Here is a 24,862-nt window from a genome sequence, read left to right as displayed (position 1 = left end):
ACAGCTTCTTCCTCCTAGGCTTCCAGTTTGAGGGTCTGGTGTACGTAGACAAATGCATGCCAATGGGGTGCAGCATCTCTTGCGCATATTTTGAAGCATTTAGTTTCTTCCTTGAATGGGCACTCAATAAAAAGGAAGGCAGGGGAGGGAAAACGCATTATTTGGACGATTTCCTGTTCATAGGAAGAGGGGGTACGAATATCTGCGCAGCACTTCTCGATAATTTCTTGGTATTAACGGAGGAGTTGGGAGTACCTCTGGCGGGGGACAAAACGCAGGGACCATGCACCAAGCTAACCTACCTAGGGATAGAAATAGACACGGTTGAAGGGACATGCAGATTACCGGTAGAGAAGATAAAGGAATTCATTAGCGACATAGATAGGGCATTGCAAGGGGAGAAGACACCTATAAAAAACATACAATCTTTGGTGGGCAAGTTCAATTTTTCCGCCAGGGTGATACCGGCCGGAAGAGTTTTTGCTAGACGTCTGTCGGCGGCGACAGGAAGGCACGAAAAAGGGTGGCATAAGGTACGCCTCGGGGCGGGCGTGAGGGAAGACCTCAAAGTGTGGCGCTCCTTTCTAAAGGAATTTAATAGGGTATGCATATGGCCGTCCCCTTGGACGGCATGCGCACAGTTACAGCTGTTCAGACGCGGCAGGTAGGGTGGGATTCGGGGCAATATTAGAAAAGGAATGGTGCCGGGCCGACTGGCCTAAGGCATGGGTGAGGAAGGGGATGTGCAAAAACACCACCATGTTGGAACTATTCCCAGTGGTGGAAGCAATGCACATTTGGTCGCACGAGCTGTGTAACAAACGACTTGTTGTGTGGTCGGACAATTTGGCAGTGGTACAGACAGTGAACACGCATTCGGCAAAATGCCCGGCAACGTTGTGCCTATTACGCCATATGGTTCGTAAATGTCTGGGGATGAATGCAGCCGTCAAAGCGCGGCACGTACCTGGGGTGGATAATACAGCGGCTGATGCACTTTCTCGTTCACAGATATGATTCTGGAAAGCGCACAGCCCATCATGACTCCGTTCGACAAGGAACTATGGCAGCTAGTGAGTTGGGTCAAGGAATGAGGAAGCTCGCTTCCAGAGCTTTAGCGGGGAGCACCTGGAATCGATACAAGGCCAATTATGAGAAATATTTGTTGCACACCAAACATTTGGGGGGGACAACATGGCCAAGAGGGTGGACTGTTTTGTGCTTTGGGCAAAAGGGATGGGAAAATCAAGATCATGGCTGGCGGGACATCTTAGCGCAGTGGCATTTCATAGCCAGCTGGCAGGCCAGCAAGACCCAACGAAAGGTTTTCTGGTTAGAGCTGCATTAAAAGGGTGGAGCAGGGGCGGGATGGCCACGGCAACAACCTCTTCAACTCTAGTGAGGAAACCCATTGATTTTGAATTGTTACAGAAGGTCATGAGGGCAACTACAAGGGTGTGTTACTCGCAATACGCAAGCATTATGTTCAAAGCATGCTTCTCTTTGGCCTTTTTTGGGGCCCTACGGATTAGTGAGTTAGTGGCAAAAGCCAAGAACAACCAGAGTCTCAGAGCCTTACTATGGGGAGATGTACGCCAGATTAGGGGGGATATCTGTAAACATCAGGATCTCAAAAACGGACCAAAAGGCCAAGGGAAGCGAACTGGTGTTGGCCAGATTGGGACAGGAGGCGTTTTGTCCGGTTGAGAGCACGACTGCATATTTTGCAATCAGGGGGGGCGAACCGGGTTATTTGTTCCGACACAAGGACGGAACCCCACTCACCCAGTTTCAATTCAGGCGAGTCTTAGAGGGGGCCCTGGCAAGTTCGGGTGTGGACCCGGGGCAATATTTAACTCATTCCGCATAGGCGCAGCGACAACAGCGAGCAGGGAAGGGCTGGGGGAGGACATGGTCAAAAAGATAGGGAGATGGACAGCTGACAAATTCAAATTATACGTGCGCTAACGGAGTAGACGCGTTGGCATCCAGGGGTACGGGGGCGGGGCAGCATATGGGACAAGGGGGCACAAATAGGTCACACAAGCTAATACAACCAATCATGTCTCCACAGAAGCCAACAGGGTATGGGTCGTGGGCCACTCCTTCGTGGCCCGGGCAGCGGCCAGAGCACGGATGGCGTTTTGGGACGGGAACTTGGGCCTACGGAACACACAGATTATTTGGATCTCCAAAGGTGGTTTGAAAGGCACGTACCTATGGGCGACATTGGAACAGGCGGCGCAGCAGCACCCTTCGCCCGACATTATCTTGTTACATATAGGGGGAAATGATTTGGTGACTAAGGGAAGGATTTGTCTGAACTTTTAAGAAACTTGCTAAACAGGATTGGGAGGACTTTCAGGGGGTGCGAGGTGATGTGGTCCGAGATAATCACAAGACAGGAGTGAAGGGGTGCGTTACGCCATGGGGCCATAGAGGAAGCAAGGAGGAAAACGAACAATTGGATGGGGAGTTTCCTAAAAAGCAGGGGGATGGTATAGATTCGGCATCCCCTCATCACTTTAAAAGTACCCGGGTATTTTGAGGGGGACAGGACCCACCTGTCCGAGGTGGGCACCGCCATGATGTCGTTAGAATGGATGACAGCACTTAAGAACGCGGGATGTGTATGAGGGGGTGCGGATCAGGAAGGGAGGGGGAGGAAAGTCAGAGTTTATCACCCACAATGCCATGGAACCAAGAAAGGGAGTGCCCTGTGCAAGCAAGCTGGGGGGGGACTCTCCGCCGCTGGCTGCCAGCAGAGAGTCTTGGAGGAGTCACAGGCCAATCCCCAAACAAAGCACTGACAGACCTATAGGGGAATGATCAGCCAAGAGTTTAGATGTACGGCGCCCCAAGAGCAATAGGCTTGGGGGAGGCCCTGGGTAAAAGGGGAGGGATGTAGGGGACTTGGGAGCCAATTCCAAGACCAAAATATGTGGGGGGGGGGAACGAACAACAAACTCAGAGGGCAGCAAGAGAAGCTGGTTGGGGGGGAACAAGAGGAGAATACGGAGGGTTATGCTACGGGGACAAAATTACAGCAAGGAGAAGTCTTCACGAAGGGGGGGCATGAGGTGGGGGGGAGCTTGAGGGGGGATTCAAGAAAGGGAAGAATATCGGGGGGAAAGGGAGCCCGGACAGGGAGGGCCAGAAAGGACAGGAAAGAGGGGGCCTGGCGGGGCGCAGCAAAGGGTGGACCGGGGGAATGGGGGAGCCAGTTGGGAAAGGAAGGAAGGAGGGGGGACAGGGTATCCGGAAGAGAGATGACACCGGCAGGGGGGGGCACCGGGTAAGGCTTCACCGGGGGGGGGCCTTGGGAGAGAGGGAACAGGGAAGTTCTTGGGGGCTCGGGAAGACGGAAGGGAGACCTGGGGGTTGCATAGCTTAGGTAGGACTGGGATTCCAGTACCAGCAGCAACGGGGGGACATAGGGGGGACAGAGTAGAGTTTGGAAAAGAAAAGGTTAGATGGTGATTATAAAAGATGGCTTGAACCATGGTAAGGTTTACACACATAAATCCTTAAATATATTTGTGTACTTACCTTGCTACTTTTCAAGCCATCTTTTATAAAAACATGGCATTGTTGAAATTCAAACGGGGGTGAGGAGGGAAGAGGAGAGTGCAAGTAGGTCGTGAATATTTGCCCTGGATGTGGCAAGAGTTTTTACAATCCTGGAGACTGGAGCAGTTATTTTCAGATTGTGGCACGGTGTTGCTTTTCAGGGCACAAGGAAATGATACATGTGGGTGGCCATGTCGCTTTTTTTCAAAGGACAGACACAGGACGCCTTGGGTGTTTCTAAGTCTGGCAATCTTGCTCGTGTTTGGCTACCAGGATTTCACACAGGCTGCACGTTCCCAGTTTTGACACTTACCCACTGTTTTGACTAACGCCCTTCTTGGGCTCGTGCAGAAGCAACGTGTTGTCAGACGTGTCATCATCCCAATAAAGGGCCGAGCAGCTTCCTACTCGGCAGTCACCTACCACCAGGACTCCTGGGTCATTTCAGAGCGTGCCGTTGCACCAAAGTATGCAGTGGGCCTGCACATCAAGGCCCTCCACCACCAGGGCCCGGGATCACCCGGCCACTTAACTGCTGACGAGGATGGGGTCTGGCGCCCCGCCGATCACAAAGCAAAGGGGCTCGACCTGCCCCTGCAATGTGGCCAGCATGGTCTAGCTTGCTCCTGGAGGAGCTAGAGCAGCATGGCGAAGCAGGCCAACGGTGTGATTGAAGCCGTGGCACATATAGCACAATGGCCAAGATGGTGGCCACAACTACGGACAGCCGGTCCCTATCAGGTGATTAACGTGGTGAAGTGTGCCAGCGGCGTTGAAGCCGTGGTGAGTACTAAAGGCCAAAATGGTGGCCACAATGAGGGATGCAGCATCCCCGCAGCCCCCATCACATTAGGGTCCGCCGGCATCCCCGGCACCACAAGGATCCGCCGGCATCCCCGGCACCACTAGGGTCCGCCGGCATCCCCGGCACCACTAGGGTCCGCCGGCACCACTAGGGTCCGCCGGCATCCCCGGCACCACTAGGGTCCGCCGGCATCCCCGGCACCACTAGGGTCCGCCGGCATCCCCGGCACCACTAGGGTCCGCCGGCACCACTAGGGTCCGCCGGCATCCCCGGCACCACAAGGGTCCGCCGGCACCACTAGGCCCCGCCAGCATCCCTGGCACCACAAGGATCCGCCAGCATCCCTGGCACCACAAGGATCCGCCGGCCTCCCTGGCATGGGGCCTACGAGGGTTGCCGTCAGCCCACCGCCAGAGGGCCACCCCCCACCCCCCCATCGATGGACTCCACAGTGGAACTTTGTATGTTGAGGAGAATGGAAGAAGCGCGGAATCCACTGCATTCATTTGAATGTTTCCCATCTGGGGGAGTGAAAACGCGGCCCAGCAAGCGCAACCATGAGCGCTCCCAACGGCATCCGCCTGCCAACGGAAGAGCGAAAGGAAAGGGGTGGCCTGCGCCGCAGCAGGCACCCTGTGCCGGCCGCATCATGCTCCTGGCCAGGGTGGATGAAGGAATGCTGCCGAAAAACGAAAAGAATGAAGCGGCCCAGTCGCGCTACACCAGGCGGCGCAAGGCTGCACCTATCTCATGAAGGAACACAGCGGCAACCTGGCAACAAAGCCCTGGCCGCGGCCCTCGTCCCAGAGGGTGCCTGTGTGCAGAGGCGTTGCTAGGGGGGGCTAAGTGGGCTATAGCCCCTGGTCTTTTGGTTGTAGCCCCGGATAGGATCTCAGGAGCTACAGCCAAAAGGCTAGCTAGCCCCCAGTCCCAATAGTTCCGACATTAGCGTAGCCCCGGGTCTTATCCAGACCTAGCAACACCCCTGCCTGTGTGGTTGGGCAAATGGATCACCCGGACGTCGCCACATTCAGTGAAGTGAAAGGTTCTGCCCTGGGGGAGAGAATGGAAGCCGACTGAAGTTGGGGGGAGGATGCTGGCTGCCCTACCCAACTGATGGCGACTCCAGCGGTGGTGAGACCCACCCTAGCGGTGAACGAGGGAAAGAACTGCCGCCCACGTTGCGCTTGTACCAGCGAACTATGACTGCAACGTGCTTCAAGGGAGGGGCCCAGCACAAGTCGTGTTTCCATCGTCAAGGAATCGATGGATCCAGAGTACATGTCATGGGTGCACCATTTTCTATAAACGAGTATGCCCCCTGTCATGTACATTCGGAGGTTCGTGCCCCAAGTCTCTCGCATACAACTAACCATCATCCACACCGCAGATGTGTAGCCTGGTGTGGCTTTTCCTGACGGCCCCTGTTGACTATGAACTAACAAGTGTGGGACTAATACGTGTCTTGTTAAAGTGACGTCTTGTTGCTGGGCGCCCTGGTGGACTTAAACTGACCGCAGTCCAAGAGAACTTTTTTGTCGACAGCCGTGCTTAGTTTAATGCATTATGTACGGTTATGTTTGTCGTCCCAATAAAGGGCTGAGCGGCTTCCCGATTGGCAGTTACCACCATGCCTCCTGCTGTCATTTCAGAGCGTGCTAGCGCTCCAGCCTCCACAGTATGCAGTGGGCTTGCCCATCAAGGCCCTCCACCGCCAGGGCCCGGGACCACTGGGCCCCTTACACCCACAAGACTGCATAAAATTGTGATCAAAGCACGTACCATTTTGTTTTCCATCCAATATTACTCTATGGATTGCAGGGTTTAAAAGATGACCACCTTTTCATATTTTGCCAGCGTTTTTATTGGAAAGAAGTAGCATGAAAAATTGCGCCATTTTTAAACTATTTTGAACTATTTCCTTTGAGCGACGTTCAACTGCCAGCTCCACCCCCTCTGAACTCTGCCTCCTTGGAACCCCGAAACCCTCATCAAAATTGCGCCCCACACCCGGCCTTTGTGGAATTCCCCCTTTACATTTTTTCTATTTCCACCACTAGGCCGTGTTCCCGCAAACGTGCCTGCGTGTAAAATGTGACAATGTTCTCGGAAAAGAAAGATAATTCGAGGAAGCGCGCCGCAAACCAGTGCTTGAATCGCTTGAATCGCTTGGAAAGTCCCGACTCGTGCAGCGGCTCTCCCCGTCACGTGGTCTAGACGAGCAGCATTTATAACCCTGCATGAGGGTGAAATGGGCGGGACCATGGCCCTGTTTACAAGCGTATTCAGACGGAACGGCCCCAGTTTCTGGGCTGAAAGGGTCGGTCCCTTGGGTGCTGCAATGCGCAGGCCTTTGGCTTTGTCCTCGGCTCCCCGAAATTCTGTGATGTGCCCATGGGGATTTCGCGGCGTTGGAGAGCTAAGCCTCTTGAGCCAACACTCCCCTAAACCAAGCGGGTTCGTGAAGTCGGACAGATGCGAAGGCCGGTCCTCTGTAGGAGGTCGAGGGAGATAAAATACAAAATGATGTAATAAGGCTCAGCCAGGGATTTATTTAAAAAAAAAAAATCACAGTAAAAAAAACTAAGGTATCTGGTGAAAAACGTGGGGTAAATGGCTGCAGTTGTTTTTGAACCACTCTGAAAGGAAGTCGTGTGGACCAATGCTACCCTACTGGCCGAGTGGCCATCTTTTTGAGGGGATTTGAACTTTTTTGCTGGGGCACAGAACATTGAGGAAGACCTACTTTTGGGCGGCGCACACTTCACATATAGCAAACCTAGTCTTATTGTGGGTAGTTCCTTAAAGGGCAGGATATCACCCTCTACCCCTCGCCCCCACCCCCATCGCTTGAGGCCGGTCACTGCCCATGGTGTTGGTTTGCAGGTTTGCTTTCTTAGAATTCACGGAGATGCAGACCACTAAATCAATAATACGAGTGCTATGTGTGGAGATCTTTTGCAATGCTGCTTGGCTCACCTTCCCAGTGAAGGGAAGTCCTAGGGTGCAGTGAGGCACCCAAGAACCAAACCGTGCAGGCTTCCAGAGGCCTTCTCAGGCGATCTATCCATGCATGGGGACCTAGAAGTGCTTGGGTAGGTAGGTCTAGCGCGCCTCGCTCAAGGGGGCTAGGAAGCTTCTCAGTTCTAACCATTGGTGGTTGGATCCACCAGGGCCCTGGTTTGCGAGCCCCTTCAGGAACCTTCACTGCGTCCTAAGCTAGCTGGTGAGCCAGTGTTTCATTTTGAGTGTGCACCCCTGAAGTGAACTATCCATCAGGAAGACATAAAAATCCCTCACGCGAGGGGGGGGACTGGCCATGGGTACCAGTGATGGGCCGCCGATCTGAAAAGGGGATAGAAAGGACGATTCCTCTATACTTGGCTTTTCTAACAGTTAATTGAAGCGTAGGGCAGGAAGCCTCTTCACTTATTGGGTTTTAATCGACTCCAGCTATGCCCCCACATGCTGCAGTAGAACACTAATGGTACAAAATCTCCAACAACCACCTACTGTTTTAATTGTTGAGGTTACTTTTCAAATTGAGATTTCACTAGTGCAGCAGCTACATTCAGGTAAGGACTTTTCACACTTTATTCTACCCTCACCAGAGTGTACAGGCATTGTATCATTTTCACCCTCCTGTACAGGGATTGCACTGCTGGGAATGTGAGGAGACGACCCGCAATCTTGGACGACTGGCATAGGATCACACATACAGATCCGCGCTATTCATGGAGGGTCAAATTAGGGCCTAGTAAAATAGTTGTTTTTGTTCTCCCCGGTTCCCCTCCCTTGCCTTGTTGCGCTCTGAAACAGTACGAGCACGGTATAAATAAAATTTCAATTCAGTGAAATGCAGTGAAGATATCGATAAACGAAACCACACGTTGTTTATAACGCGCTTGTACACTAGTGTTAGGGAGCGATTTTACAATCTCCAGGTTGAATTAAAATGGAATTATGCAATCCCTGTGATCAGTTCTACGAGACCCCTGAAGCGTTATGTAACACATTGGTCCTGATGAAGGTGACGTTCAGTGGTACAAGTCACTGAAACTGGTTGTCCATTAACGCAGAGGCTATCCTTCACTAGGACGGTGGGATACCTTTTAGATACATTTGTGCTAGTCTTTCTTACGGATATACAGCACAAAATGTGGTGCGTGTATAGTGAGTTCTTGAGCCACAAACGCTGGTGAGGGTAGAATAAAGTGTACAAAATCCATATCCGAATGTAGCGTCAAATCTCAATTTGAAAAGTAACCAACAATTTAAAATAGCAGGTGGTTGATGAGGGATTTTTACCAGCACATGGGGGCATAGCTGGAGTTTATTAAACCATAACGAATCAACAGGCTTCCTGCCCTACATTTCAAATAACTGTTACAAACGACAAGTGTAGGGTCATCGTTCTATCTTTTTTTTTTCAATTTTTCTTTTTATTATTTAGATGGGCGGCCCATCCCCCGGTACCTAGGGCGTCTCCTGCCTGAAGTGAGGGATTTTAAGTTCTTCCTGAGGGACAGTCAACTTCGCATTGAGCAGGTGAAGTAATTCTAGAGACTTGTCCCCTGCTGTGTGCTATATTTATATTTTGATTGGTGGATGTTATCTGGCACTTTGGTTTTAGTAATTGTTTTCTTAGTCGGATTGGCACCACTGAAGTGGGCCACTCGACTGCCTGGCGGATAGGTAGTTGGCAAAGCCAGCGGGACATCTCCCCTGGGTGTACTGATAGTGCTCTGAGGCAGGTTTCGAACACTGCTGGTCTCTCGCAAGTTGTCGGGGATGGGAAAGCAAGCCGCCTTAGAGCGCGGTGGCCAATGAGCATGAGAGTTACTGCCTGGCTTGTCCTAATCCAGGATTTTCCTGAAAGCCACTGCCCAAGTTGTCGTACTGAACTAGCAATCCTTGTGGGATTGTTTTTGTGCTTTATATGGTGCTAAATATTCTCCTTGGTTGTATACGAATTGTTCGTTTTACAACTGTTTGAATTACAATTGACCTTTTCACAATTGACCGAATTGTGAAGGTCAATTGTAACATATATGTGGGGGGAAACCCCCCACAGCCTCCCACCCAACGCCAAACCTCCCAAAACATATATATATTGGCCAATTGTGAAAAGGTCAATTGTGACTTTAAATTCGGTCAATTGTTCATTCGAACAATTGTAAACAAACAATTTGGGTAATACCTTCTCCTTTGCACAGGTTTCCGAGCACTGAGACCATATTGGGTTCAGGCAGCTGTTGGTCTATGCCCATAGTTGGTGCTCATGTACCCATACCCAGCGGTGCGCCTTGGTTGTGGGCATATTGCAAGCAAATGCTGCTGACATGTGCTCTTTGTCGTGACGTCAGATTCTGCTGTTGCTTGTAGAATCAGTCTGCATGACGCAGAATCCTGTCAGTCTGGCGAGTTATCCGGAGGTTTCATGTGTTGAAATCGCAGCAAAAATGGCCGTTTACACAAACTTGCGGCAAAAAGACAGTGGTTTTGCCGTTGCAATCCATGTAAAGGATGTGGGGGACACCCCCACAACCCACCAGGCCCCTTATACCATTTAAGGGGAGCGAGGGACACCCCTGCTCCCATTAAATGGTATAATGGGGTACACCTTTACCGGGTCAAACCGCTGCATTTTTGCCATAATCTTATTGCTGCATACCGAGCAGGAGCACTGATGCACAAGTGGTAGCAATCGGCCCTACACATGGGGCTTTGGCCACTTTTGCTTTCTAAAAATATGTAAATACTCCCAAAAAATAAAAATTGGGAGTAAAAATACTGCCAGCAAAAAATAGGAAGCCGACACATACTACCTTGTACCCTGTTTTCACTCACACAGTTCTATGGATATATTTGGACCAGCCGTGCACATAGTACCAGCCAACTGTATCCTGTCCATGTCTGTTCGCGGTTCCAGTGCTGTTGCAGGAACATGCCAGCGCGAAACCTTCTGAAAATACTCCATCTACGTCCTTCAGTCCATCTACGATGCTGCAGCCATCGCCCTGCATTAAAAGATGGCAGCAGAGTGAGCCCGTAATAGTTCTCCACGGGGCGAGCCCAGGGTTGTTGGGGCTTCGAGTCTGCTGGGGTGAAGACAAAGGACGAATTAAGTATTGTCTTGCAGTCCCGACAGAAACTAAAGCTATCCGAGTTAGTGGGTGTTCAATTCCTGTGGTATTTGCTGCTCAAAGACCTGCCTTTACACATCAGTCTATGGTCCAGGAGGGCCAAAGGACTCTACAAGAAAGTGATGCATCTTGCTTGAAAGTTTCCAACTCTTACCTTATTTGGTGCGCAGCAGTGTATGATGGGGCAAAGAGTGCAGTTGGCTTGCATTGCTTGCACAACGACATGAGGCGTTATCCCGGGAGGATGCTGGATTTTGAGCGAAATTATGCATTTTTTGATGTAAAATAACCACTAGAAGAATTTGAGGGAGGGGAGTTAACGCAGAGCCTCACAACATTAAAAAAAAGTTTTAGCATAAATGGTCCACTAACAATGACGGTGCTCTTCCCCATAACCCACATTGGCTATTTGTAATTTTTTCATCTATTTTGTACCATTTAATTCGTGCTGAAAGAGGTTTTTCACTTCCATGGCTTCTTCAGGACTCATGATGGTAATTGAACAGGAGTCTTAAGTGTGGCAGGTGCACTCTTATCAAAACGAGCATCAGTCACACGTCATGTCGGATGACAAACAATCTCAACAATGAGACCTCTTACCATGAACATAATCCAGCTATAAGAACTTTGAAGTCCGAGGATGGATTGCGAAATGTTTCATCACGGAAAATGAGAATTGGCCAATGCGAGATATTTTAAGAATGGAGAAGGGCAGCATCCTTATTAGTCGCCCAATGGTCTAAATCCTCAGTGCGGATTTGCAGCAGTGAAATCGGACTGTTAATTGTCACTACTATCCAAGCTCAACGTAGCCACAAGACGGCGAAGCAACAAAGGATTATTGCTCGACGTTCTGCAGTCACACTAAAGGACGGAGGCACAGTCTTGTAAGGTCTGCTCCCAATCCTAGCGCGTCTTCTTTCACATTGGGGGGGTCGCCTGCTCATCCAACATTCTTGCACATGACCACGTTTTCAGTGAACATAGTTTTGTTCCGTGCAATGGGAAAACCGGTTTTAGGGTGTGTGTGTGTGTTTATTTATTTTTTTAAAATCTTTTTTTCTTCTGGCATGGGTTTTCAATTGAAGAAAGGCTGCACGAGGCTTGCATACCAACATTCTACAGGTTTCAAAAGGTGGCCGCCAGCCTCAGGTAATATTGGAAGGGGACTCCTTGGCAGAGGCTACACATGTGATGTCACAAAGCTCACAGAAATGTGAAAGACACCGGCTTTATTAGATCGTGGTTGTACAGCATGGAAAATTCCAGGTGCGGCCTACTGGGCCCTATGGAAGTAGATCACCTTGTTGTTCAAGCAGCAAGGGGTGCACTCGAGCTGCAGGTCCGGACCCACCCAACCCCTTCCACCCGCCACCCCCCAAACCCTCCCCTCCGTAATCTAGTTGATGTCTGGCGTTTTGGATAATGCGTAACCTATCCCCCTGCCCCCCCCCCCCCCCAACCAGGTGTTCACCAATGGTGCTATCTGCAAAAGTGCTTGGGCTTTCTGATATGTTCTCCTAATTTAGATGAATAATTGAACAGCAATCCATATCTGCATCAACGGATGTGTGGTACCTTTGCATCCATGGTGCAGTGTTTGCATAGCCATGAGGCAGCTGGTGGCACGAAGTATTGTCCTAGTTTTCAAAGTGGCAGAATGGGCCTGTGCCAGGCTCCTTCTGTAAAGTGTTGTGCATTGTGGCCGGCACAGCCTCACAGTAGGTTGTGTAATGTTCCGAGTGGCGGGCATCGGTGGGTTGAGGAATCTCTGTTTAGACCGATGGTGATGAGTGGGACCACTGCATCTAGGTGGTATTTACGAGGAGTACACATGTGGATGTAGTGCTACTTCCAGGTTGAGTTTTCTGGGTATGAAGCGAATGGCAGCACATAGGAATGAAGCGAATGGTAGCACATAGGAATGGTGGGGCACGGTGGATAGTGGGACATTCAGCCCTTAGATAAGGGGTGTATCATTACTCCCTAAAAATAGACCAATACACTCAAAAAAGAAAAATGGGGAGTAAAAATACTCCCAACAAAAAATATGAAACCAGACCAGTAGAACCTTGAGCCCCTGCTTTCACCCTCAAAGGTTGATATATTTTGACCAGTACTGCATGTAACACCACAAGAAGAAACTACTACTAGAAGTGCCTGATCGGAAGAAGTAAACGTGTATCTTTTACTGTGCATGAATAAAGGGGTGCAAATAATTACTACAAAAACATTTGTTTTGCAGTTAAACATATTTTACTTATAAAATATTTTCATTGAGAATCGGACTTAAATTTGTACTCTCTAAAGAATTTTACTCCAACTAGGAGTAAAATACTCCCACTTCCAAATCTTATCTGCAGCACAGGGGACAGTCATACTGGGGATAACTTATTTTTTCATTTGGAAAACACAAGAAGCTCGCAAACTTCGTGTTAGTTTGGGGAAATTCCTGCCAAGGGTATCTGACAAATCAACTTTCGGGGCACCAGTGGTCCAGGGCTGAATATCGCTTTCTAAACCATCAATCCGCCATACACCTCGTACAACAAAATATTCAAACAGATTGGCACACAAGTCAATTATAAACCACTGTGTCCAATTTTGGTAACGTGGAAGGAATGGCAGGCTCATCTCCACAAGGTCGTGGATCGTTGGATAGTTGCAATACAGTGAAAATACAATTATTACCCAATGATAAAAGGGACTGTCAAGTCAAGATTGTAGACAAATATCTCCTTTATTATTATTACAACAGAGTTCTAGCACACTACAAAATGCAACCCATCCTGTAAAGCAAGGTTGTCCAACCTACGGCCCAGGGCCACAATGCGGCCCTCGAGGTTCAAGAGTAAAGAAAAAAAAAAGTGCCTGCGTGCGAACTGTAACTTTCTCTGACCCCATGCATGGGGTCATCAGAGGAAGTTAGTCCTCAGCAATGACGCAGTTAATTTAACCTGGTCATGGCTGAGGAGTGAACGCCACGACCTGGTTTATTTATGCAATGTTTGTCGGAAATGGGTATCTGACCATCATTGCATGAATAAACTGGGTCGTGGCATTCCAGTCCTCAGCCAAATAAAAACTGAAGGTAATGATCAAAACATAATATTCATTTTTGACAAATTGCGACCCAAGATCGGCTACGCGGGTACTTCCACTTCTTTTAGTTCTTACTATAAAACAGACAGGCCTTCATTAGTTTGATACACATTTCAAAAATGTAAAGCGACGGGACATGCTTTCTTTGCCGTTTCTGTCCTTCCAAACATGCAACTAAAAGTATCCTACTGGTTGCTTTTTCATCTTTTTTTTTTTTTTTCAAAACCAGCTACAGTTCTGAATATCAATGCAAAGGTAATGTATTATTTTATAATGCCACTTGATTCAAGAGACAAGAGGTAGCATTTTTGCTGCAGGATATTAAACATAAGAAATTGCCATGTCTCACACGCTGAACATCATGACTGCTGTTATGATATGGCATTTATGATATGATATGTCATTTATAACGAGCCTATACAAATGTGTTTCAAGACGAGACAAGGGAGGGGAACAAGGGATGACGGACAACAATCCTACTAGGCCAGGTGTCATTCAGATCGCGCAAGTTCGTGGAAGGGGGGGGGGGCAGGGATAGTGCAGTACAAGGGAATAAATAACAATAAATAAGTGCCAGCATGTGGCAAGTGCATGGGTAAGTGCAAACATTCGGTGTCAAGGGCTGTAAGGGGGACTGTAGGGATACAGAAACAGTCCCCAAGTGCGGGGGTTGTCAGGTGGACAGGGCAGGTGTGCCGCTTGGCAGGGGAGGGACCTGGGCCCGCGATCAGATGGTGTCCAGGTAGCCAGTGCAGTACTCGTTACAGCCAGAAGGTCAGCAGAGGAGAGGCGGAGAAAAAGCGGAAGCAAAGAGAAAGGTTTTTAGGTGCTTCAGGAACCAGAGATGGTTCTCAAGTTTAAGGGAGGCAGGGAGGCTATTCCAGAGGGAGGCCCCGGCTGAAGAAAGATCTACCACCAACTCGTTGCTTGGAGAAGCGACTGAGCCTGAGGGAGTTGGAGGTGGATGCGTGAAGAGCTCGAGAAGGACGCTATTTGGGAAGAGAGTTGAAGGTATTGAGGCCCAAGGCCTTGTGGCTGATGCAAAGGGTTTTGAACTTAGTCCTGTTCTGGATAAGTTGCAGAGGGCGGAGAGTAGAATCAGGCAGATTTAGAAAGAGGCTGTTGCAATAGTCCAGCCTAGAGAGAACCAGAGCTCTGGAGACAGTAAGCTTCTGGGGGAAGGAGAGGAAAGGAAGAATACCTCTGAGGAGGTGCAGCTGGTAGTGCGACTTCTTAGAGACGTCAGATATGTGGGGAGAGGAGAATGTGGAGTCGCAGATGACCCTGAGGTTTTTAGCCTTGCAGGTAGAGGACCAAGAGGCTGCCCAGAGAGCTACAGGAAAGGAGGGAATGGGTGTGCCAATGAGGCATCAAGGCAGAGGTCATTGGTGGCACACCACTCCTGGATAGCAGACAGACAGAGATGAGGGAAGGAGAGGAGGCGGCCAAGGGTAGCCTGAAGATGAGCTGGGTGTCAGCCGCATAGCATTGAAGGTTGGGGCAGAGAGCTGCGATACGGTGGGCAAGGAGTGCCAGGTATTGGTTGAACAGCCAGGGAGAGAGGACAGACCCCTGGGGGACACCACAGGTAGAGAAAAAGATGGAGGAGAGGAAGGACCCAAGTTGGACCTGGGAGGGTCGGTCAGAGAGGAGACGTCAGCCATGCCAGAGCCTAACCAGTCATACCCAGGTTATCACGGAGACGGTTGAGCAGGATGGCAGAAGAGATCAAGCAGGATGAGGATGCCAATGCATGCCCATGTGCTGAATGCACCATTTCATAGATCCTTATAGCTCCCTCGCTACGCTCGTCACCCCCACTATTTCTGAAAAATATGAACACATACACACTGAAAGAAATCACAAGCAACTAACCTTTAATCACTGCCCATGAGACCAAAAGCTATCTTTGGGGCTGCCTGGCTATCTCTGCCTGTGATTGTCTCGGGAGGATAGCTGAGGGGCAACGTGCTCGCCTTGGAAGCAAGATGACACGGAGCACCACAGGTTCGATCCCCGATCAGCGCATAGAAACCTCTGGGTATTAAGCGCGTTATAAATAACCTATCATATTGTGTCAAAGGTCACACAATATCACTTTTTTTAATATACTGCTTTGGGTGAGGTTGTTTTTGGCTCGCCCACTGGGTGACAAAGTTGATGCTTTGGCCCCACATTCAAAAAGGTTGGACAAGCCTGCTGTAAAGGAACACAGAACAGTTTCACGAAGGAAAGGGAAGCACTCTGAATACTGACCGGAGGGTAGCCGGTAAAACAATCAGTCTTACAAGGTTATTTGGTTTTAACACCAAGGGAGCAAGAGGTCGTAAATGTTACTAGGGGCCTTCGGAGAAGGACCAGGGGGACAGAACCACAATGTACCTGGTGCTTGAGATGTTCTTTATGCTCGACCGCGTCGAGTCGGTTCCAGGACGCTTTGCTGCTCCTGCTACAGACTTCAAAATGGGAGACCGTTGCGGATATCAGGTGGCAGGCAGTTCAGCTAGCGAGGCTGGAAGGATGGCTGCAGGCTGGCTTACACTGCGGCTCTGGGTCAAGAATCGTTCTCTAGGCTGGTTGGTGGATCTGGAACGCTGGTCAAGGTGTCTAGGAGGTGGCGGCACTGGTAACAGCCCCACCCGCATGCCTGCCCCCTGCCTGGCTTTCACTCGTCCCAGTGTTTTTAAAAAGACATTTGTCACATTTTATTTTGAACAATCTACTTTAACTGGCGTGTGCACTTTTACCTCCTTGCTTTTGGTGAGAGATCTTGTTTTGTGTGTTATGGCAAAATGTGAGTAATACAAAAGAGCAGATGTGACAGAAACATACATTTTTAAAATGGAGTTCCACAAAGCCGGAAAGGACAACATTTCTGTCCTGTCTGTAATGACAGTGTTGCAGCACAGCAGTATTTTGGATTCCAACATGATCTGGTTTAGGCCGGGATTTTGGAACAGCTTTGACAGCCTTACTTTGCCCGAATATTTGTTAGACACAAAATCACCTTTTTCGATTCTAGTCTACAGAACTGCATCAGTGTGACAGCTTTCCGAGGTGGTGTGAATTCAGTAGGCCGTGCAGAGTCTGCACCCTGCAGGCATGATTCAGTCCCACACATGGGTGGCTTCTGAAATAAACTTGCAAGGGAACGAACATCCATAGACCTCATTTTATCAAAACATAATGGAAACGTTTGTGAATTTAGATTGCAAACCACGGGCACAGCTTAAACCTTGTATGCAGCCTTGAACCCACACTAAATGACTCAAACTAAAGATATGATTCATGCAGAATCTCTCCAATCTCTGCAAATTAAGCTGCTTGAGTGGAAAGAAATTGCACTTTTCTTGTCATCTGTCGAACAATTGGTATTTGTCAAGCCATTAGGTTGTGGCCCACGGGTGTTGCTTCTTTGAATTTTTAACGTTGTTTTATGCCGTTGCCAATCACATTCATAAGGATGTCGGTCAGTAAAGTCTTGGACTTCAGTGAAATGTTCAAAGGCCTTTTGAAGGATGGATGGGAGTAGTCTTGGGCTGCATTCTGTATGCAAGTGTAAGACATTTTTCAACAGTTTGGGCTTTTGTGTAGGCATGGCCAAGGCAATTGCCAGGCGCGGTTGTAGTGGTATTCACTGCCCATTCATGGTAGCAGGTGCAAAATGGTGCAAGCGATTACCTGGTCATATAATTGCAGTACCTGAGAAATGCCACTTGTGCACAGGTCCGGGCTGTTGGCTTTGCCAGTGTTTGTTTTTGACAGGACTCCAGAGCAGGTCACACAGAATGCCTATGGGTCGAGTGGCTTTGGGATGACATGGTTAAGACATTTTTATTGCACCAGTTGCGGTTTGCAGCTCCAATTGAGCTATTGGCTCTCAGACGACTTTGAGGAACGTGCTGGCAGGGGCACTTCGGGTGCAAGTTTTGTTGATGGGACCTGGTTGGGATGAGCTCGGGGAGTTCCCATGAGTGGGGGCATTGCTTGGGGGGATGGGGAGGCTGTGTAGCCCTGGGTCTTTTTTTCATTATGGCCCTGGATGGAGGCTTGGGAAGCTGTGGGTCCTGTCGCAGAACTGTATGCAGAGTTGTTATTTTATGAGTTGTGTTGTAATGCAACAGACACATGAACCCTCCATGTAGCATTTTCTGTAAAGCTGTCAATTGACCCGATTCACGGATGATGGTTTGAGGGCCACTTTTATTTTTTTTGGTGTGCGGGGTGGGCCACATTTTTTAGGCTAGGGTTGGGCCACTTTTCTTTTTGGTTGTCCGGTCCAGTTTCTTGTCTCAGTCCGACCCTGGTGCCAGACATGACATTGACTGCCGTTAGTACCGAGGGGTGGGAGGAGTTGGCTTCAGGGTGACAAATTGCATATCCAGTTAGTTTTCCTGCTGGCAGGCCTGTTCTGTGAGCAGGCCTATTAACTGGCCTACTTCAATTAACTCATCAGAATGCGCCACCACACACAATTTAGCGGATCCATGGAGCCGTTGATATTTAATTAGGCTTGCTGTGGAAGGAGGAAGGTGTTGCCCTTCCCCTCTGGATGTTTTCATGCACCCCACACTATCACCTGTGACAGGGAGGACTGCACCTGTAGGCTGTCCCCCAGAGTATACTGGACTGTTTGTTGTGCTGTGAGCATTCGAAAAATGTGTGCGGATTAGGTTGATCTCCCATCACTCCATTTCCCCAAAAAAATTGTCAAAAGCCCAGGCGAGCGCACACTCCCCATGCGGATGGTTGAATCCCTCACGGTATCTTTGTTTGGGGACAAGAACAAGTGCATCCAGGATATGGGCATGTGAATATAGATATGGGGATATGGGATGGCTAGGTTTGTAGATTGGGTTGGGGGAAGGCTGAGATGTCGGTTTAATTGGAGTGATTGGTTCAATTCTGTGACTGTTCTCCAGCAATTGCTGGGGTTCCTGATGGTCAAGTAATTGCTGTTTCCGCATGATATGGAGCAAGATCGCTGCATCCAGTGTTGACCTAGTTTCCGAAATGGTGTCAGGGGTCTGGTGCGAAAAGACAATCTGTTTTCTCTTTTTAAATTCAAAGCGGTATCGCTTTTGGATTAAGTGCCCAGATGGTGTTGCCAAGGGTGTGCTCCATTTTATAAATGACAGGAAGGGGCTTGTCACAAAGATTCATGTTTTGTGGGATTTAGATTCAAAACAGATTAGCAGCTCACATACTGTGTTGGTTATATTTCAGCATTTGGTTAATGCGGTCATTCTGTAAATACCGCCAAAAGGTGGTATCAAAACAAAATTGGTCCCCATTCATCTTTGTGTCCGTTTTAGCGTTACCCAAAAGGAGTCCCCTACGCAAGACCCATGAGTACAGTAAAACGAGATGGGGACTGATTAGATTAGTTCTAGCAAAGCAAGTTGGGCTGAGGTCCCAGATCACCCATAGTAAAGCAAGCTTGGGTGAAATTCCCGTCAAACCTACTCCCATTTGAGTTGAGGACGTGGCTCTCGACTACTTTGTGAAGGGACCAAAGATCAAGCAATGGCACGCCGGCCTTCATTAATACATGGCAAAACCACTCTTATGTCGCATGCAGTGGATGATGAGGATTAGGACGAAGCACCCAAGGATGGTTACGTGTTGGCACTCTGTTGGAGTTGGTGCCGTTTGCACTGTTCCCAGAACTTTTTGTCATAGGAAAGGATGTGAACCTGTTGCTTGAAATTTGCTGGTGTTTGTTTGGGTTTTCAAATACAACTGACTTACAAGTGGAGCTGGCCCAGTTTCCTTAGCTAGTGAACTGCAGGAGTGGGCCTGTCTTGAAAGAAATGTGGGACCATTTCTTGACCAGTCGCACCGCTGCACCTGGGGTCCCCTCAGTTCCATACATTGTGTTAAGGCATTTCTTCCTACTGTTTGGTGCTTTCTGAAAGTTGGAAATGTATTTCTTTTATTTGGGTTATGACTAGTGTAATTCCTGGAAGGGCTTCCTTAATTATTTTTTTGAAAAACTACTGGTGAGAATAGAATGGTAGTTGGGCGATTTCTTTTGATACTTTACATTTTTTTTAATAAGTGGTTTTTGGTTTTCATTAGAGACAAGAGCATGTTGATGCGAGCATGGATCCTGCGGTGTTGAGCTTTCTGGAGTACCACTTGTAGCATTGTACATTCCTTCCTGGAGCAGGTGACTTCATGGTAGAAAGTCTTTCTGTGTGAATTTATTGGTATACGAGTGGTGGGTGTCGGTGGCTGAAAATGCAGTTCCTGGTTTGAATAATGAACATGGAAGTGGGACTTATTAGAAACGCTAATTTTTTCATTTTTTTTGTTTTATGTTCAAACCAAAGCAAGGCCTAATTTGTGACTATTTTACTGTTCTTATTTCTTTTTCCTACCAATGAGAATGTTCTTTCTCTGTTTCTTTGCAGTCATTTCAAGGTAGCCAAGGCCGGGCCTATCTCTTCAACTCTGTGTGAGTATGAGCAGCGCAGGCTCCTTTTTTTTTTAAAACCAGTCTGTCTCTGAAGTTTAAAGTCTGCCTTTGCAGAGCTGGTGGGGCGGACCGGGTTTTATCAAGCATCGCCCCAAAAAATCCTCTACTCTCCTGCTGTTAAACCGAATGAGCGCAATGCCTGCTACATGCTGAGGACCCAAATATGCAATGCCATTGGACATTTATTTCTGAAGTTTCCAAGTAATTCAGGAAGTAGAACATGGATCTCTACGATTGTATGCATGATGTCTAAAGACCTACTGGAGCAACCCAAGTTTAAGCCCAGAGACTTTCGAAAGCCCCAATCATGTACTCCTAAAAGCATTAAAAGTGAACTTTAATTGGGACCCAACCTTACTAAATTCGAACCAGGTGACTAAACCAATGTTTTCCCGTCTTGGCCTCTCTGAGCGTGCTAAACTGCTGTAAGACCGGTCTGTCGGGGACAGGGTCCAATTCTGCTGCCTGCTTCACTCACTGAACAGGCTGGTTGGGAAGAGTCAATTCGATTGAGGCAAATCTGTCTTTCAGCCATTTCTCTATCACTTAGTGTTTATGCGTCCAGCCTGTCACTCATCCTACAGAAAGATAGTGGCACACTCTACTTTGCCCAACCTATCCGTCCCAGTCCTTTGTATAACAGTTCCAGAGACTAGTGCGTCCTCTGCCTTTCCTTCCATGCTATGCTCCATCCAGTGCACCCAGCTTGTCTCTGCTCATGATGCTTCATTCAAAGTAAACCCACACAAGTTTGTACAGTTGGCCATGCAACAGCATGTCTCCATCTTTGAGCCAAAGCTGTAGATTTCAAGCATACGCCCTAAAGTGATGCACTGTAGGGTGCGCTCTGCATATCCCTTCCGGATTGGCTTCACGCGGTTTCTTGAGGCATGCCTCAGTCAGTGACCCACCATAGTGGCTACAATGCTTGCTCTTTGGCATGCTGCACACAGGGCGTGCCCAATGCTTGTCTGCCTAGACTGTTTCCAGGCGTCGGCTATGTCGGCCCCTTCCAAGGACGAGTAATACAGGTATGGACACAGGCTTTAGCCTTTGACCAGCCTGTCTGTTGCATGTGCCACACAGTACACTAGTCTATACCAAGCCTATCGGTCCCATTCGCAATACACCAGTGGATCTGGTCCCTTCTGTCTTTGCGTTGATTGACTGGTACCTCATCCTTCCTCCGTGCAGGGTGAATGTGGGATGCGGAGCAGCTGAGGAGAGAGTCCTGCTGACCGGCCTTCATGCTGTGGCTGATATCTACTGTGAGAACTGCAAGACCACCCTGGGCTGGAAATATGTAAGGGGCACCCCCACTTCCTCTATTTCGAAAAACTGCTTTTCAAGCATGCTTCAGTCAGGGGCTGGGTATAGGGTCACTTCTTTTTTCTCCTCCTCACGTGCTTTAGGGATATCCTCCTGTTTTCGTTCATGCTATACTTTGAGGACCAAATTGATCTACCCAAGTTATGCCATTTCTAAACAAGGCAATTCTAGAGAGAAGACAAATGTGTTGTATCCCTCAACCTGACGGGAGGTTAATACTAATGTACACTGGTCTTGTATGGCACATCCTCTGCCCGTTGGGTAGCTTCTTGGTGTTGGGTCCAATAAGAGCTGGAGAGCGAATTATTTATAGTAGAGGGAGAATCCAGAAATGAAACCAGAGTTGTCGATCAGAGCAGACTGGGAGAAGCATGTTCAGCGTGCCGTTGTATGTTTCTAGGAGTTGTGCTTGGGGACTGCATAGCCTGAAAGTAGCCTCCGGTGGAAGTATCCTGCTTGGTTTGTTACGATCTAGGTCTGTACAGGGTGCGATGGGGATTTGGATGTTGTTGGTGTGTCCGTGGGTTGAGGCTGCTAGTGGGTAGTACAGGGTGAAAAGTAGACCGTTTTGCGAGGGGCACACATTTGTGAAGCCACACAAGTCACTAATCTAGAGGAAATGCCGTTTCAGCCATTACAATAGGGGTCTTCTATGCACTTTATCATAATTGTCCCTGGATCTAATATGATAGCAACCTCGTCTGTTTCCTCCACCCTCCCATTACTGTTTCTTTTCCTCCCCACCACACCTCCAGCACCATCTGAAATGTCAGGCCTAGTACGATAGTCGCTTGTTTTGTTCCTCCCTCTCTCCCTCACCTTTTTGTTTTTCTCCGGCTCTACCAGAAATGTCGTCAGGCCTTGCACGGTAGGCGCCTGTCTGTTTCCATTTCCTTCCCACTCTCCCCCCCCCCCCCTCCCTTCCTTATCTCTGTCTTAGCTCTTGCACTATCTGAAATGTTGTCAGGCAGAGTACGATAGTTAATCTCACATCCTTACTGTTCATGGCCTGTAAGAATGTGGTTGTATTTTCCCTTGTTCCCTCCCTTGCCTTGAAGCGCTTTGAAACACATTGTGTATAGGCGCTATATAAATAAACTATCATATCCGGATGCATAATTTAATCTAGCCTCCTGTCTTTAACCCCAGTTCCATCCTAATGGGAACTTTGCTCAAATTACTTATGTATAGGAGTCTGGCTGCTATATACACATGCTTTGATTTCTACAGACTCTGGTGGTATTATTTGCCCCTGAAGTCCTATCTACTGGAGTGATAGGATTCTTTGAGCCCACTTCTTGGCGAACAACCCCTGTATTTGATGAATGTTGTGCTTTTTTTTTTATTAAGTGAACAGCCTCAAAATAAATCATGTGAGCACCCTGGCACGCCGTTTAGTTTGGAAGGTGGCAAAAGCTGTTCCTTCCTTCTTTCCGAATGCTCAACATGTTAAAATCCCTTTTGTTGAAGATTTTTTTGACGTGTTTTTCTTTTTTTTTTCTTCCTCCTTGGTAGGAGCAGGCCTACGAGAGTAGCCAGAAGTACAAAGAGGGCAAGTATATCATAGAGCTGAATCACATGATCAAGGACAACGGGTGGGACTAGGCCCTGATGCAGAGCAGGATGGAGATTGCCCGTCCCACGCTTCCATTGTGGATGTCATTTCTGGTCCAGTTTCAGAATGGCCAGAACCATCGCTGCCAGCTGGCAGACCTTCCAGAACCTTCCATCATGAACTGTTTTCCTACAAGATTTATTTTCTTTTGTGTGTGAAAAAACAATTTATACAGACTGGTGGGTATTGAGGGTTGGGGAGGCGGGGATACGTGTTTACAAGTTGCGTCATGGTGGGGAAAAGGCATTCCCTCTCTTCTGTTCCCTCTTGTGTTGTCACTCCCTACCTTTCTTGGCAGGGCTTTGGTCTGCAAGAGACCAGTAGCTCGTCTCAGTGCTGCCTCAGGGTTTGCTGAAGAGCTTCGCAAGAGTTTGTGTGCCTTCCTTTTACAACGAAAGGCAAACCGTATTGGACTGATGTTGTGCTGCCATGTCATTTGTGTCTCGTGGCTCCAGCTCGCTTAAAGGAGAGGCTTTGGCTTAGCGTGGTGTTTTTGGGGACAAGAAATGGGCTTTACTGTGAACTCACCCTGGCTTTACCTATTGTTGATTGAGCAAAATAGAATAATTTCCCTGGAGTAAGTTTGGACCTTTTATCGTTATGGGGTGCTTATGGCTTTTAACCATAAGCGCAAGTACTCCAACGAAAGAGCTGGGGAAAGGGTGCTGGTTGTGGTTTGTTCCTCTGATCATTACTGTACTTGCCACCTCACAATCAAAGATGTCCACTGTTTCAGAAGTTGTGCTGGGTGGGAAGTTCTCTCACTACTATAGTTGTCCATAATATTACAATGGGATGGGGTCTAGCATCCTCTAGGCAGACAGATGTTGCGTTGGTCAACATTATGGTGGTGATCTAGGTCCCCAACGCCTCCAGTAGGACAATAGGAAGCTGAACTGCGACTTGAGGAGCAGGAAGGGCGGGCTTTCTGTATTTCGGTCTCCTCTACTTAACAGTTGCTGTCTGAAAGGCAGAACCTAAGGTGACCACTGGACTTCAAGAAGGGGCCTGAGGAAGGAGATTCTTACCAGCGAATCGATGGATTCAAACCTGTGGTCCCCATATATGTTGTATGTGGCGCTGTGTCAAATTCTTGCCCGTCAAACCTGACCTGTCTTCTTTTTCCATTGTGGGCTTCGTCCAAGGGTTGGGGAGTAGAGTCCAATGTTGAGGAAAGTAACGTAAAGTAAGCCCACATGGTGTGGTATAATGCCGGTATGTGTGCTGGTCACGCCCGGAGGTGCATGCAACTTATGCAGCACTGCATGTGTTTTTGTGAGTGTAAATATTTTTGTGTGAAGTTGTTATATTTTGTGTCAGGACAGACCCTTTGATAACCCGAACGCCCAGCACTTATGTTGTACAGCGTAATGCATTTTGCGAATGTGGTAGGTGTATGTCCTGAAAATGTTTTCTATTTAACAGACATAAGCATACATTTGAATAAATGTTACATTATTCATGCCAAGAAATGACTTATTCTTTATAGGTTACCCACCCTATGGCGCCTCCAGCATTGATGCGAGCCCACATACGTTGCTAGTTTACACGCAGCAAGCGGGTTCCTAAAGTACATGTAACCAGGGCTGGACTGGCCTATGGGGAACTCTGGAGATTTCCTGGTAGGCCTCTGCACCCTGGGCCTCTTGTGTGTGGTATTTCCAAATGCCCCCATAGGAAAAGGGTTGGGCTTGCAGAACATGTGTAATATAGGGCCACTTTATAAATTATTTCCAGGGCCTCGTTTGCTTCCCAGTCCACCCCTGCATGCAACCTAACATTTACTGCTATTCTGCACAAAATTAAAGACCGAA

At 48.4% G+C, this 24,862-nt stretch overlaps 1 protein-coding gene across 1 annotated transcript in view; it reads left to right on the top strand.

Annotated features, from left to right (window-relative positions):
* Nucleotides 1-24,520, top strand: part of LOC138581025 (protein yippee-like 3) — a 68,673-nt gene extending 44,153 nt beyond the window's left edge. Inside the window, exons 3-5 of the mRNA XM_069652041.1 lie at nucleotides 20,040-20,083; nucleotides 21,299-21,407; nucleotides 22,949-24,520. Of these exons, the coding sequence (XP_069508142.1) occupies nucleotides 20,040-20,083; nucleotides 21,299-21,407; nucleotides 22,949-23,038 (243 nt within the window). The 3' untranslated portion in view covers nucleotides 23,039-24,520. The remainder of the gene's footprint in view (nucleotides 1-20,039; nucleotides 20,084-21,298; nucleotides 21,408-22,948) is intronic.
* Nucleotides 24,521-24,862: the final 342 nt, after the last annotated feature.

The sequence above is a fragment of the Ambystoma mexicanum genome, chromosome 3p (assembly GCF_040938575.1).
Source record: "Ambystoma mexicanum isolate Mex_15411 chromosome 3p, UKY_AmexF1_1, whole genome shotgun sequence".
Lineage (NCBI taxonomy): Eukaryota > Metazoa > Chordata > Amphibia > Caudata > Ambystomatidae > Ambystoma > Ambystoma mexicanum.
The sequence above is the reverse complement of the archived record's forward strand: the minus strand, read 5'-3'. Positions and strand labels throughout refer to the sequence as shown.